General features: G+C 42.6%; 3 protein-coding genes across 3 annotated transcripts in view; all 3 read right to left on the bottom strand.

The window, feature by feature from the left end:
• LOC311033775 (long-chain-fatty-acid--CoA ligase 1-like) overlaps nucleotides 1-4,327 on the bottom strand; it is a 30,068-nt gene extending 25,741 nt beyond the window's left edge. The window contains exon 1 of the mRNA XM_084041425.1: nucleotides 4,290-4,327. The gene's annotated coding sequence lies outside the window, so the exon portion shown is untranslated. The remainder of the gene's footprint in view (nucleotides 1-4,289) is intronic.
• Nucleotides 4,328-7,469: 3,142 nt separating this feature from the next.
• On the bottom strand, nucleotides 7,470-8,066 carry LOC311033588 (galactose-specific lectin nattectin-like). Its single transcript, XM_084041166.1, has one exon. It carries the CDS (start codon nucleotides 8,008-8,010, stop codon nucleotides 7,507-7,509), a length of 504 nt encoding a protein of 167 aa, XP_083897292.1. The 5' UTR covers nucleotides 8,011-8,066; the 3' UTR covers nucleotides 7,470-7,506.
• A 1,372-nt stretch (nucleotides 8,067-9,438) lies between these two features.
• Nucleotides 9,439-14,926, bottom strand: LOC311034071 (arrestin domain-containing protein 2-like; the record flags this gene model as incomplete). Its single annotated transcript, XM_084041811.1, has 7 exons — nucleotides 9,439-9,468; nucleotides 9,808-9,887; nucleotides 10,570-10,912; nucleotides 11,575-11,834; nucleotides 12,825-12,927; nucleotides 13,638-13,855; nucleotides 14,617-14,926. 7 exons carry the CDS (start codon nucleotides 14,924-14,926, stop codon nucleotides 9,439-9,441), a joined length of 1,344 nt encoding a protein of 447 aa, XP_083897937.1.
• Nucleotides 14,927-16,669: the final 1,743 nt, after the last annotated feature.

Here is a 16,669-nt window from a genome sequence, read left to right on the forward strand (position 1 = left end):
GAGTACTTTTTCCATCACTGAGCATGAAGAATGAACAGAGAACAGAGAGCTGCTTACAGTTTTTCACAATTGTTAACACACGTTTCTCAAAACAATAACGGCTTTCTCAAAACTGCACACACAAAACTGCAAACCTCACACAGAAAATGCTAAACCCTACTCTCCCTTTGCAAGATGACTCTTTGCCATCAAATCTTTTAACTGTTCACAAAATGGAACTTGTGTTTTCATTTGGTATACACATTTTCAAATCGGCTCTGTGGGTTCCGTTCATTTACCTTCCACCTCCAAGCTCAAAATAACTCCTCAATGGGATTCAGGAAAGGAGAATAAGGTCGAAGGTACAGAATGGAAAAATGTGGGTGGTCCTGGAACCACTCACGCACTGGAGCAGCCCGGTGGTGCAAATTGCTCACCAGACCTGAATGTTTAGAGATTTGACTATTTGTGTGTTGTAGGTTGATGCTTTGAGATTTTACGTGTCAAGTGTGTGCAACAACTGAACATGTGTGTAGTGTTTGGACAACAAGGTGTGTTGTAGATTGATGCTTTGAGATTTTATGTGAGAAGTGTGTGCAACAACTGAACATTGTGTGTAGTGTTTGGACAACAAGGTGATAATGTAATTGACATCAGAGTGTAAAGAAGGAAAGTCAGAGTCTAATGCAGATAAGGGAGTGTGAAGTAGTGCCAAATTGGGTGGAGCGATTAGTACATGAAGTTAAGGTTGTGAAAATTGTGCCGAATTTTCGCTTTTTGTGTGTTAACAATTGTGAAAAACTGTAAATGAACCGCCAGAGTTCAGCACTGTGGGAATGAGGGCGTGAGTGAGTTGGCTCGTAGCGAATGAGAACGACAAGAGGTTGAACGTACTGACTTAAAGGAGTACGACTATATTAGCTCGTTAGCGAATAGGGCGAGGGGGGGAGGGGAGAGTTAATGAAGTATATAAACATTCCGCCTTCCGTGTCTACATGAACTATCGTTACATTGAATTTAAGAAACCGGCCTACCAGTGACATCATCAGGCAGGTTTATAAAGGTTTAAAGCAGGTTTGGTCATTTCAAACAAGATTTGATTTCAACCTTTCATTTTAGTCTTAGTTTTGTTTTAGAGCATAGAAGCAGACATTGCCCTGGCATTAATACAATATATATATATATATATAAAAGGTTGAAATCTTATTTGAAATGACCAAAGCTGTCTACTGCTGATGTCACTAGTAGGCAGGTTTCTGAACTGTCCACAAACCTCCTCTGTGGAGACACAGAGTAAGTAGAAATGGTGCTTAAATATATAATGAGCATTAACCACTTAAACCCCATATGGTCTGCTTGACCGACCGGAGTCTCTCAGGGCTCTATACTAGTGTCTTTTCTGTTATTGTGGGCGAAGCTTTAGCTGAAAATAGCAGATCGACAAGCTCTGCGACGCGTTGTGAGCTTGTCGATCTGCTATTTTCCTGCGAAAGCCTTCCCTAAAAAAATAGAAGATCTACCAGCTCATAGCGCGGCACTCGGTGCTCAATTTAGGATCAACTATTGATTTTGTTTTTAAATAATGGATTGAATGGATCAGTTGGATGCACCACTACTCTAGTCCTATCAGGAGAAAGAATCACATTGTGTCGTGTGTGTGTGTGTGTGTGTGTGTGTGTGTGTGTGTGTGTGTGTGTGTGTGTGTGTGTGTGTGTGTGTGTGTGTGTGTGTGTGTGTGTGTGTGTGTGTGTGTGTGTGTGTGTGTGTGTGTCTGCTTATCACACATGACTGTCCTCTAACTAATACACTCACATACCTGCCTCCATTCTATCAATCATTGATGTATATAACTCTGTCAGCTGAGTTAAAATATAATAAGCGTGTGTGTGTGTGTGTGTGTGTGTGTGTGTGTGTGTGTGTGTGTGTGTGTGTGTGTGTGTGTGTGTGTGTGTGTGTGTGTGTGTGTGTGTGTGTGTGTGTGTGTGTGTGTGTGTGTGTGTGTGTGAGAGAGAGACAGAGAGAGGGGGGGGCAGAGAGAGAGAGATAGATAGACAGAGAGAGAGAGAGAGTAGGGGCATGGCAAGGGTGGGTGGGTTCATCTCCAGCAGCCAATCAGACGTGAGTCACCTTTCACCTCAAAACCTGCACTCTAAAGACCCCCAAGGAGGATTTATCTCTCTCTCTCTCTCTCTCTCTCTCTCTCTCTCTCTCTCTCTCTCTCTCTCTCTCTCTCATGCACACTCAGCAGAAAGAAAGGAGAACAAATACCGGTATATCTCAGACAGTCACAATAAAACAAGCAGCCCTGCCTGAAACACTTGCATGGCATGTTCTTAAGAGTAGCTCATAAACCTTAACCTCCCCATTCAACAGCAGCATGTCCTGCTGGAACAATATGCCAACAAGAAAGCCACACTTTGACTGGGAATCTCATTTTAAATAAGCCTTTGTGCTTTATATGACTGATCCATTTTAGAGGACTCGCCGTGTATTGTGAATTGTACTTCCATGTACTGTTTCCATGTCTTTTCTAAATAAAGTACTCAATCAATCAATGAATGAATTGAAATTGAATCACACACACACAAACACACACACACACACACACACACACGCACGCACGCACGCACGCATCCCTGGGAAGTGAGACAGCTAGACTTAACCTAAATGACAAAGAGTTCCCTTTTTCAAAAACATGTTCTTCTTACGAAAACGCCAAACGGCTGCATGGCTCTCCATACATAACGCATATTATTATATTCACGCTGGTGAAACTGTGGAATTTAGTTTTAAAACTATAACTATAGTCTCTCAAAACTATTCCACAATCTTAGCCTCGGATCAAGACTATCACAGATGTATTTGATCGATTTTTACATGTTTATATCTAGGCTGCACGCCTGCAAATGTTAACTCACGCTTCGGAGTCTTTGTGCAATGTATTAGTCCTTATTTTTCAATGAAGGAGTGTTTTAATCCCGTCTGTGGCATATTCTGTCGGAAGTTCCCTGGAATTCCTCAATGGGCGGTAGTGACGGGGCGCATCAGGTGAAAACCGGAATTACACTCAATGTAAACAGGAAGTAAACGAGGGGTGAAAAGACGGCGTTCGGCCACAGACGGGATTAAAGCACATATCTATTGACAAATATGGGCTAATACATTACATAAAGGCTCCGAAGCGTGAGTTAACATTTGGGGCAACCGGGTAAGCACCGTATAAAATGTGTTTGTACACGTACGGAGAAGTACGGGCTTTACTGGTGAACGTGCAGGACGCACTGGGGGGTGCTAGCCAAGACTATCGTAGATACTAAAGTAAAAGTCAAGACTCGATAAAATACATAAAGATATAGTCTTGATCCAAGGCTACCACAATCTCTGAATAAATGAATGAATGAATGGTAGACATAGGCAGTGGTGGAAAAAGTACTCAAATTCTTTACTTAAGTCAAAGTACCAATACTGCAATATATAAATACACTGTTACAAGTAAAAGTCCAGAATAAAAAAAATACTTGAGTAAAAGTACAAAAGTATTGGCATCAAAATGTACTTAAAGTACCAAAAGTAAAAGTACTAAATATTTGAAAATAGCAGATCTACAAGCTCACAAGGAGTCGCCATGCAACGCCGTTGTGAGCTTGTAGATCGGCTATTTTCAAATAGCCTAGGTATAAAATATAGGGTTAAAGTGATTTGTTTCATTATATCATAATTTATATCTGAAAAGTAACTAGTAACTAAAGTTTTCAAATAATTGTAGTGGAGTAAAAGTACAATATTTGCCTCTGAGATGTAGTGGAGTAGAAGTAAAAGTACTGAAACTGGGAAATACTCCAGTAAAGTAAAAAAAATCCTCAAAATTATACTTAAGTACAGTACTTGAGTAAATGTACAGTTACTTTCCACCACTGGTAGACATAGGCTACACACATACATGCATTTGAAAATGGTGTGACTATGAGTCACAACAGCCTGACTCGAGAGAGATTACTATATTTACTATCACACAGACCAGAGCTACGTTCTACACCGAAAACGGCAGATCTACAAGCTCACAACGCGTCGCATTGCGACGCGTTGTGAGCTTGTAGGTCTGCCGTTTTCGGTCCACACACACACACACACACACACACACACACACACAGCGCCCATTCATTGAAACATGGTGTACATAAAGCCCGTATAACCTACTGTATTACCTTGACATGTATGGTTTGTTTCGTTAATGACACAGAAGCCACTCGTGCATGTATGTATTCATTAATTCATTCATTCATAGACAAAATAAAAACAACTTTTCCCACCTGTTGCCGGTTGCTTCCTGCCAGTTGTCTGTCTTAAGCACCACCACGCTGTTACAACTGAAGGCACCGCACAGCACGCGGACAGAGCACAGCACAGGGTACTTTATTGCCCTGAATAGAATTAAGCCCCCTATAGCTGCATGGCAAGGACCAATTAGGCTTTTGCCATAATAACGACGTTATATCGGCCTAATTATAATTGTTTCTACGCTATTTTGTAGCTTTGTCATGTTTTATGCAAATATGCTATCCTGATTGTAGCACTTTGGGATTTGTTTTTCAAATGTAAAGTGCATTTATAAATAAAATATATTATTATTATTATTATTAATAATAATAATAATAATAATAATAATAATAATAATAATAATAATAATAATAATATGCATTATCTAGGCAGTGTGTAAAGAGAAAGCTTATTCTACAGTACAGATAAAACAAATTATTGATTGATTGAATACTTTATTAACAGTTTGCAAAAAAAGTAGGCAAAACACAAAAGCCCTGAGGGCTTGTTTCCATTGTGGCCCTATGTATTCAATTCATCAACACATAAATACATACAATACTATAGAAGAGATCATCAATACTAGGAGCAGTAAAAGTATATTTACAGAAAAATTGTGTGTGTGTGTGGGGGGGGGGGGTAATTTCTTTGGCATAGAAGACTTTGCAGACAGGTGCAAATAGTAAGTACTAAGTCATATAAATAGAGATAAAGGGAATAAAAATGGCAAAATCATATACTGTATACGTAGCTATGTATAATATAAATAGCACAGTTACAGCAGTGCAGTATATACTGGAACATGTAAATGTAATTAAAATATGAGTTATGCATATATATTATTACTCTTTTTTTTAGTTCATAAGTCTTATGAGCAGTCGTAGAGTTTTGGCTGCAGGTGGCAGAATCAAAGTCTATTGACTATGATCTTTATTGGCCCTGGGCATTCACCCTACTCCTCGGGTGTAGGTCTTGCATGCATGGCTAGAAGTGCAATTTATATTTAATAATATAAATATAAATGTACAGATTAATAATATTTATCATGGAATTATTTTTTTTTAAATAGGCTAACATGTAGGTTTCTGTAGTGTTTTTGGGTATCCTTGTATTTTAGGTAAAACCTAGGCAATTTGTACTGTTAATTTGCTCTAAGCTGTACCCTTTTGTACTCTTTATGTATCCTTATGTAATGTTGTTTTCTGTACATGGGGACTATGGATGGAAATTAGCGTTCTTGCTAAAATCCGGTGTATTCACACTACCTACATTTTGTCAGTATGTAATCAATCAATATGATCCCTTGTTAATTTGTGTCCCGCAAACAGCCAATTGTGTTCACTGGAGTGCAGTGGGAAATTAACCCAGAACCCTGAAACCGGGTGGGAGAGTGCTTTACCTTTATGCCAGTGATTCTCAACCTTTGCGACCCCGCCAAAATAATCATATTTGAACTGGACCCCTCCAATGTTTGCCTCTTTCTTACAATTTGACCAATTTGGTATTAAAAAAGGTCTTAAAAGTCATTCAATTGTAACTTTAGAAATGTGCAGATACCCTGTATGCACTTATACTGTATGTTGGTTTGTTTACTGTTGAGTAAGAAAACAATGTTGCACATTAAGCTAATCATCTGGGGATCCCCAAAAATATTTGGTGACCGCCCTGGGGCGACCGCCCTGGGCCGACCGCCCTGGGCCGACCCCCAGTTTGGGAACCACTGCTCTACGCCACCCAGAAACCCCTGACAGACTAGTGGAACGTTATGGTCGCATGGGGTTATAACCTAATAACCTAAGGGTGATATCTTAGGGTTAGGGTGATATTGCGAGACAATAACACACATTTAAACACACATTTCAAAACAGAATGCCAACCTGTTCTAAATCACATATGTATCTATCTGTATTTTGGCCCTAGAATGGTAGCCACACAGCAGGGTTCTTTTCACAGCTTCTGTTCCTGTCATTCAACAACTTATACAAAGGTCTATTTCCACATTATGCTCTGTGTCAGCATATAATTTGTCCTGTGATACTATACATGGTCATTGCTAATTTAACCAGTCAGCTCTAAGGTACTGTTACTTAGGATAGCCTGTTTATATTTATCTACATTTAGGGGAGAGGATCTTGGAGTATAAAAGGTGTCGCATAGGACACTTCAGGAGGGCTTGTCCCCCGAGGGGCGGTTGGTCAGGCCAGGAGGCCTGGCTCTACGGATCGTGTGTGTATGCTGTTTGCTCTGCTGAAATCTTCCTAATAAATGATGTAAAACGTCACCTGAATGGAATATTATTATTATTAATATTTCTATAATAACAGAAATGTGTGTTTAAAACAGGTCACATGGATTTGTTGGTCACAACACTGGTATTGTCCATTGTGTTGATAGACATAATGTGACACTGAGGTATGGCTCTGAATAGAACACTCCACAACTCATCAAAAACTACAGCTCCGGCCTGGGCCATGGCGTCGCGGTCCAGGCACCCTCGGTTGAAATCCCTTAACTGACAGCGTGTCGCGGGTTCGCGTCCCGTTCCCGACGACCTTTGCTGCGTGTCTTCCCCCATCTCTCTCCCCGTTTCCTGTCAGCCTACTTTCACTGTCCCTCTCCAAATAAAGCTATAAAAAGCCCCCAAAAAAAAATCTTAAAAAAAAAAAAAAAACTACAGCTCCGACGCCCTCTAGAGAGAAATGTTATGTTTTTCATGTGTTATTGAGCTTTTCTTTGCATGATCAACTTACCCCGCAATGGGTTATAAGTTTTCATATCTAGGGGTAGGGGTGCATAAGAAAATGAAGCATGTTGTTTTATTATTGTATTGAAAGTTGTATTATTGAGGCTGTGATAATGCAAAATGTGGCTCATCTTACTACTTTCTTCTGTATTAGCTTTTGTCTGAAATCAAGGATCAATGATTACAGCATCATAAAAACGACTTGCACAGCTTGCACAAAAACAAATGTCACCCACTTTTTTTACACCTGTAAACCTGTGATAAGATCATGGAACCGGAGACAGAGAGAGGGGAATAATTGCTGTAAAACAGTCTCTAGGACTACTATATGAATGTTCTACGTATGTTCCTCACAATGGACACAAAATTGCATCAGTAAGCAAATGAATATTTGAATGTACTTTTATTATGGAGCACCCAGCCAGTACAGGTCAGTGGGTTGAATCAGACAAACCGTCTCAGTACAATCATTGCAGACTGGTTGTACGAGATAAACAAACAGACGGTGCTCTCAAAGAACATTCTTTGTCATCCCATTTAACGAAAAGGTTTGTCCCACAGTGTTCATCGTCACGTAGATTGTCTGGCGTTCCTTCATACCACATGGTGAATCCCACTCTGGACCCATCAGACCACATCCATCCACCCTCCACGTGAACGTCGGTCAGTCCAATCCAGGTGTACCGCTCTGACGGGTCAAAGTTCTTGATCAGGGTCAGGACAAAGTTGTGCTCTTCAACGCTGTGGATGGACACCAGGTTGGCATCCTCAGACACGCAGTTGAGCTCCGCTTGGCCCCAAGTTAAAGGTGTAGCGATGTACTTGTAGCAGCGGCCGTTGAAGCTGAACCAGAACTCTGGACAGGATCCTCGCTGTAGCTTCACCTCGGCCTCGGCCAAGGGACTGGTGGTGTGCACGCTGCCGAGTGCCAGCAGGCCCAGCAAGCATAGGAGATGAGGAATCAGGCTCATGTCGGCCTGAGGTTGTCTCTCTGTCAGTGGAGCTTTGATGGGGGGTCTTCTTGGTGGGTCTCTGTTGCTGTCTGTATCTGTATGCAGACGTTACGTTAGGTTGCTTGCCCCTTTATCTGTGCCACAGAGGGAGTCTGCACAGCTGGCATCATATGATTGGTCATGATGACCCATAGCAGCTGTGGCATTCACATATTCCATTCACACACACACGCACGCACACGCACACACACACACACACACACACACACACACACACACACACACACACACACACACACACACACACACACACACACACACACACACACACACACACACACACACACACACACACACACTGTAGTCAGAACAGTTTGTGCACCAGTTTTATCTTCTATTTAGCAGCCGCTGAAAACTTTTAACTTTTAACAATTGTGTGTGTACGACTTGATGTGCTCATAGACCTGGCAAGAGGAAAACTCCATCTTGTCTCCTGAATTCACCCACCTTTCTTTTTCTTTTTTTTCCTAGAGTGCTAACTGCCTACATAGTACATTTTTTTCTCTTATCTTGGTGATATTGTAATAAGACAATTTGCTCACTTGCAGATGAGCTCTGAATGGATCAAAGTGGGGATAAAAAAAAATGTTTTAAACCATCTGTCTACCATCTGCAACTCTTGATAAACATCAAGTTATCGTTGCCTCCAAACAAAAGTTTCAAGCTTGTAGATTTTTATTGTTACATCTTATATACGAGTACACAACAAGAGTACAATTCTTCGGTTTTGTTTACTCAGCATTGTAGCAGCAATAATAACAACAGTAACAAATAAATAATAAATAATAGCAACGTGAGGAAGCTTATGTAAGCATAAATATAAGGTACTTGAAGGTGCTGTGTGCTTGGTTCCTACTGCACTTCCTACATTGTGCATGTGCACACTGCACAGTATGTGTGTATAAATATATATGTGCGTGTGCAATTCTGATATGCAAAGAGTCATGTGCCAGTGTGCGTAATACGTGAAATATCGAGGTAGGTGAGTGAGGTAATGACTGTTAGCGGAATCGTTTGTTAGCGAGCAAAATGTATGATCTTTCTTCCTTGTCTGGTCATCCATGAACCTCATTGTCTGGGTGAAGGAGCTATTTCACAAAATGTCCTGAACTCCATCCAACTCTGAACAACCTTCTTGTGAGGGATTCATTGCTTTGCTAGGACGTTCTGAGGTCTTTCTTCATCCAAAAGCCAGAATCACTTGGATTAGGAACCGTCGGGGAGAAGGTACTTCCATCCTGGTTTTATCTTGTCTTTCTGTGCTGAAAAATAGTTTGTGGGAGATTGTCTGTCAAACACACAGCTTTCATTATCAGAGAGAAGTGATCCAGGTAGGAGGCTCGGATGGGGCTCCTGGTTCAGCAGGTCATTCAGTGAGGTGAGGTCTCATGACAAGGGCTGAGGGTAGGGGTCAACCTGTACACACGATGGAGAGAAAACATGGCTGAGTTTCAAGAATAAAACACATAGTAGACTTTAATGTTTTTTAGAGTAAAATAATATATATTCAGCGGCCTCCACCAAAAGTTTTGATTTAATTTAGTCTCTTTTATCTCCTTCAACTTTCAGTCTGGCTCCTGACATTTCTTTGTTTCACCTGAGAGATGTTTGTGAGTGCCTCAGGGTTTTACCATTTCATCTTCCTTACACAGACTGTACATTCTTCTCTATATGTAATAATAACTAAGCCAAACTAAAGCAGACTGGGTAAATGGACGACCATGGAGGTTTGTATGGTCAGGAGACGCTACTCACCTCGCAGTAAGCAGGAGGGCATGAGGAGGTGTATTGTTCTGCCTCCTCCTCTGTGACCACGGAGCTGTATTCAGGAGGAGCTGAGGGGAGGGAATACATAAAGTGAGGTTTGGGGATCATGTCTGGACTTTAGAACAGTGCATCTCCAAGCATCAAGCCCCGTGGGACACCACCCAAACTGCTATTCAGATATTGGTCACAATAAATGTTGAAACAACAGTATTTTTTACATTCACACTTATAGCAGATAACACTTGAACTCTAGAATCCCAATTCTGAAAGGAAGTTCCAAAAATAGGTAGCTCACAACGCGTTGTCTATAGCAACGCATTGTGAGCTCATAGATCGGCTATTTTCGGCGAAGAGATTTGGTATAGAGGGGGGGGGGGAAGAGCAGACAAAGTACAGAGCAAGCTCAGGTCAACTTTAAAGACCCAGTAAAGGAACAGGAAGTACCAAAAATTGGTTTCAAAGTCATGAAAAATCAGCTGTAGTTTTACTGATAATGGCTGTGGGGGGTGTCCACTGAAGGCAGTGAAAGAATTATTTTAGCCAAAAGATGGTGATGCACTCTAAGGTATAGCATCAGAAGACTGGTGTACCTTGGCAGAAGACTGGTGTAGTTTATCTTTTTAAATGATGCCATCAGTGACTTTGACCGCTACGCGGACGTACAGTAAGACCGCAGCAATGGCGGCGCGCAGGGCAGCGCGCCGTGGATTCGTGTATAGAGGGCTTCAGTGTTTAAGACAGGATACTTACAGGATACTTGCTGCTCAGGGAAGGCACGGTGGAGCCACTCTGGGTACGGACTACAGACAGTGGAGCTGCTGCTGCCAAACGGGTGGAGGAGAGGGGTGTTGTCCATCTGACTACTGACATTGAAGGGGTAGCTGTCAAGTGGATTGAAAGCTACGCTGTCCGTCACCTGACTAGTGCTGACAGTGGAGGTGCAGCTACCAAACGGGTCGAGACTAGTGGTGGTGGTGTCTATCTGACTACTGACAGAGGAGGTGGGGCTGTCAGACAGGCGGAGAGGGATGGTGCCCATCACCAGAGGCAGCTCCACACACAGCTTGGACGTCCCGCGAATTTCCACACAAACCTGAGGGAAAGCACCATGGGAGAGCACGGTTTTAGGATGTACAGTAACATGACGTCCTGGGTGTATACGAGCACATGTATTATTGTTATTTGTAAAGAATATGCTCCCTTTGTAGCAGGGTTGTAATAGTTTGGGATTTTTCATTTTAGTTTAGTTTTAGTTCGTCTTGAATCTTTTTTTCACTTAGTTTTAAGTCGTTTTTAGATTTGTTCGTTTGTATTTGTTTTTATTTTGAAAATGCTAATAGTTTTAGTTTGTTTTAATACTTTGGGTTATTTGTCAGGTGCTGGATTGAAAAGGTAAGTATTGTGTAATAAAGACTTAACAAAAGATGCATTTATTTAAATATCATCCCAAAAACTTTATGAATAAACAAAAACGAAGGGCATTTTGTATATAATTTCAGTTTGTTTTAGTTCATTTTGTAAACACACAATACAGTTTCAGACAGTTAGTTATCGTTTATTTCTTTATTCTGGTTTTTATTTAGTTCAGTTAACGAAAATGTTTTTTAAATTTTAGATTTTGTTATTTCGTTAGTTTTCGTTAACTATAATAACCTTGCTTTGGAGTGACTGACATCAGTAGAGCACTTCGGATGATGTAGTGTTTTTCCTCTCATTCGTAAACCACCAGAACAGAGGGGGGAAAAAAATGCTTACTCTGAGCATGTACTCCACTTTGATGATGGGACACTGCAGAATGGAGGGTACAGGATCCATGGGGATCCTGATGGGACGGCGGAGCCACATCTCCGTGCAGCGCGGTCCCAACTCAACGCCGCACTGCGTCGCCAGAACGTAACACTTCTTGTGCACGGATCCCTCGGCCATGAAGGTTTGCCTCTGGATCATGTAGACCATGGGCATCACAGACCGAGAGGTGGCGTTGTGGAACTCGGCCCACAGGGGAATGGCATCGCCTGAAAGCACAGAGGGCAGGAGGAGAGAGAGATTATTTAATGGTGAAGAGGTTAAGACCTATATTGAACTCTCAGTTGGCACAACAATACCCCAAGTACCGCCGGTACCTTCCATCCTGTATCCCCCCGCCCCTCCCAGGAATCAATTGGCATAACGACTAAATTGGGGAGAAATAGGGGTAAAAAGCACTCCGCGGACCCCCTGGGAGTGTTGGGACCCCCGTGGAACATGGCGGACTCCTTCGGCTGTTCATTTCATGAAGGTGGTTGCTTGTTTCTGCTGCAAATGTGGCAACAGTGATATTTTCTTGGGTTTTGTGCTTGTGTTGTTTTGGCAACATGGCAACGCAGATGGACACTGTGTCTTCACTGTGGTTGTTGTTGTGGGGAGATGAGAAAGTGGGCTGCGTGTTTTTTTTTGTGATTGGGATGTACATGGCACGTGAATGACGGACATATTGTGATACAGACATGACTGAAGTGAAAGCAACGGCCTGGGTGGAACAAAAGAGGTAAGTAAGAAGGAGGGGTTGAAGCGAAGGACGTGCTTCTGTTGTTGTTGTGGAGATGCGCAGATTTCAATGGCCGCCGCTTCGTGTTGTTTCGGCTGTGCCTGTCGGCGTTCGGTGTTGGTGGTGCGCACGGTAAACGGTACGAAACTGTTTCCCCTTCCGTTGGGGTCGTAATGTGGTGAGTAGAATTAATTATGTTGCGACGTTGAAAATATGTAGTGAGCAATGATAGGTGCCCTACGCTACCCGTAAATTCAGCGCGCACGCCGTGGCTACTGTGGTGGCGAGATGTGGTGTGTCGGTATTGTGTTTAGTCGACAACAGAGCTGTGGGTATAGCGTCAGCGGCGGGGCGGAAGTCAATCCTCGATTATATAAGTAGATGTAAAAACGTAAAAAAGAAAAGTAAATGAATGTAATCAAGTAAACCATTAATGAAAGAAAGAAAGATAAAGATTAGAAAAGAGCTCCTCTCTCACCTGGTGTGTAACCCTTGCGGTGGATCTTAGCCGTTATGGACAGGTGTCCAATGTTGCATAACCACGCCGTCACATTCTTTGCTGTGGTGACAGACTGTGATGTCTGAAATCAGAAAAACAAGACGCGTGTTCACATGAATAACTAACTCGGTAGTTACGTTAGTTATGAGGTAGGTGGGAGCTTGGTTGTTGAGGGCCTTGTAGGTGGTGATCAGTATTTTGAAATCTATTCAGTGAAGGTCGTGCGAGGACAGGTGTGTGATGTGGTCTCTGGATCGGGTTCTGGTGAGCAAGCGGGCAGCAAAGCATAGAATCTGATTCAATGTATTTTGTATTTGATTGTATAAACCAGGGGTCTTCAACGTTTTCAGCCCAAGGACCCCCTAGCTGAGAGAGAGATGAAGCAGGGACCCCCTCTATATTGTATAAAAAAAAATTGTGTTTCAGATGTAACTTTTTTTTTTAACTTGGTCTGCTCTCTTTTCCCTCTATACCAAACACTTCTTTGCCAAAAAATAGCCGATCTACAAGCTCACAACACCTCGCGCTGCGAGGCGTTGTGAGCTTGTAGATCTGCTATTTTTTGGCTAAAGTTCTCGGCTAGGGTTCAAGTGGTTAAGGTAAAACAAAAAAATCACATCACACAAAGATTTGGCGGACCCCCTGTAGTAACTCTGAGGACCCCCTAGGGGTCCCGGACCCCCTGTTGAAGACCCGTGGTATAAACATTTGGGCTGTTTTGTATCTAATATAAATGTTGAGTTTAAATAAATGTACCTCTGTATGCAAAAAAATGTCAAACGCATGCCATACCAGTAGGGTGGGTGTGTTGATGTTGATGGCTTCAACGAATATAAACTCTTTCTTGATCTCCGTGACGGAGGCCCAGGGTCGGTGGAGCCTCACTTTCACCCAGTAACGGATGCTGCCGTGTTTCCCTTCGAAGGACGTCACCAGGGTCTCTTCTGGAAGCTGGAAACTGAAGGGGAACTCATGTCTGCCTGCAGGGAGCATGGTGGGCTTTCCATTATCTGAGGGACAGAAAACAAATAATGCATGTTAGTATTCATACTATTACTACTACTAATAATAGGGAAGTTTTCAGCATGATTTATCACCAGTAAAAAGGATAGGAGAAGTGTTGTTTTAGTTCTTAATAGTCACATTGGAACAGCTATATGGTAAGACTGTTATATTTAACGCCTCAGCAAACAGCCGCCCTACAGTTTGCTTTCCATGACCGCAGCACAGGAGCTAAACAGTAACAGTAATAACATGGCTGATTCTCTACACAAAAGGCTGCTCTCCCATTGTGCTCACAGAGCATGTTTCTTCTCAAGCACACAAAGTTGAAGCGGCACTATATAACTTTTATTTAATGAATAAAATGTAATTTTGTCCAATCTGTGTGGTAGAGTATGTTAATACCATATAACTTATACCATTGTGGTGGTTGTATTTTGTCTCCCTGCTCTTCTATTGAGACATTTAGATCGTGTCAAAGGTCCTGATGGTCAAGATTCAATTTATTCAAGAGCCTGAGCAAGCAGGCAGGCTCACCACCTACGCAGATACACTGCGGCGCGACAGCTTAGCTAACAACACTGTAGAGCTCAAGACCCTGACGCTAGATAGGAGAGTGTGGAGGAGGGCAGCGATTCAGGAGTCCCGAGTTAGTGTTGGCTAGACCGCACTCTCGCAGTACAGCATTCTGTTTAAAAGTTGTATGATTGCAAGGAAATAAACACTTTAATGAATGGAGACCAGATGGATGTCCATTATTGAGCCTTACTTGCGCACAGGAGAACCTCTCTCCGGTTCAGGTACTCCACTTCCGCCCTGTGGTGCTTTGCCGCGTAAAACGACATGACGTCTGAGACCCTGCACCAGTCCTCAAAGTTGACCTTATTGGCCAAACCCTCGGCGGCGTCCACCTTGTAGTGGACTCTGGCGAAACCCTCGGCGTGCGCCGTGAGAGACTGCACTCCGCTCGCTCCGGTCAGCTCCAGAACCACCTTGCCGGAAACCACGTCTCCTCCACAGAACACCGGAGGACGAGGAGAGACAGGATGGTCATACAGGATGTAGAACTTCTTCATCATCTTGAGGTCTCTGAGACTGCTGGTGATGTCTGATGGTTGATGAGGGATCTAGTTGCTTTCTCTGTCAGGTGGTGGTGTGAGTGCGGCACCTCAGAAGGCCATTGCTGGGGGACAGTGGGGGACAAAGTAATCAACCCCAGTACTTGACTCAAAGTATACAACACCTTATTCCTGGCCACACCCACCGTATCCATACTAATGTGGGGAGGCGGGGCGGGGGGTAGGGAGCCCCATATCAAGGGGTGTCCTGCTTATACTTACCTACCAGCAGTACCTAATAGCATATGAATGCAATTTTTAATACTGATGTTCATAATACCTCCGTGGTGTTAGATCGTAAAGGCTCAGTACCATAACAGCATCTCTACAGCAACTACATTGTTTTTTGTACTAAGCTACAAACAGGACAGCTTTGTGTATTATTTGAAATCAATCGTTGAACCAAGCTTATTCATTCCTGGTAAAATCACGGTGCTGGTGGTGGTAACTAACTAACTGGTAACAGAGATAGGCAGTGGCGTTCCCAGAAATTACATTTAGGGCAGGCGAAAGATATTCCTAGTCAAATGCTGAAGTGAAAGTTGCTCAGTCAAATGTTGTACTTGAGTTAAAGCTGCACTATATGTAACTTTCCTCTTTTACCCCGGATTTGTACCCGGTTTCCTGCGCAAGCAAGTGCTGACATTTTTTACCATTGAGCTAATAGAGCCTGCCTGCTTGCTCAGGGGATAAACTGAATCTTGAACATCAGGTCAGATCCTGTGTCTAGGTATTAGTCATGACTCGATCATGACCTTTGACACGATCCTAAATGTCTCAAGAGCAGGGAGACCAAATACAATCAGCCCAATTGTATATAAGTTATATTGTCATACTCTGCCATACATTACAGACTGGACAAAATTGCATGTTACTATTTTAGTATTCAAAAGTACCAATCATAATTTTTACTCACACACACGCACGCACGCGCGCGCGCGCGCACGCACGCACGCACGCACGCACGCACGCACGCACGCACGCACGCACGCACACACACACACACACACACACACACACACACACACACACACACACACACACACACACACACACACACACACACACACACACACACACACACACACACACACACACGCGCCCACCCTCTAGGATGAGAAAAGCAGTTTCATATGATACCAGTATCTTTACCCTAGCTTTAAATCTCAGTTGATATGCTAATGAGTCTGAGCTGGCTGTTTGAATCAGTTGGAATGAGAGTGGTGAGAGAGAGTGAGGGGTTGGGTAAGGCTTTCAGGTAGGGCGGGGCAACGCCCGAAGGGCGCCTCTTCTAGTCGTGTTCAAGTCAAGCAGAGCCGGATGGACAAGTATGTAAATAAACATTACATTTTGAATGATTTGTGATCAGTGTTGATTTTGACAGCACATTTTGATTTAGTTTTAGTCATAGTCTTTTAAATAAAATTCCATTTAGTTTTAGTCATATTTTAGTCATCTGAAATGTTTTAGTTTTTGTCTAGTTTTAGTCGACTACATATCTTAAGATTATAGTCGACTAAATCTACAGTTCATTTAGTCAACTAAAATGTATTTTGGCGGTGCCTTGATGGTGTCGTTATGGCTGATTTTACACTTGGTTGCATGCTGAAAATAGCCAATCTACAAGCCCACAACACGTCGCGCTGCGATACATTGTGAGCTTGTAGATCTGCTATTTTCAGAGCGCAACACCCGAGTGCAACC

Source organism: Gymnoscopelus microlampas (assembly GCF_963454915.1).
Source record: "Gymnoscopelus microlampas genome assembly, chromosome: 18".
Lineage (NCBI taxonomy): Eukaryota > Metazoa > Chordata > Actinopteri > Myctophiformes > Myctophidae > Gymnoscopelus > Gymnoscopelus microlampas.

Excerpts from the sequence above, each read along its gene's own strand:
- LOC311033588 (XM_084041166.1), bottom strand. The coding sequence starts at position 8,010 with ATGAGCCTGATTCCTCATCTCCTATGCTTGCTGGGCCTGCTGGCACTC.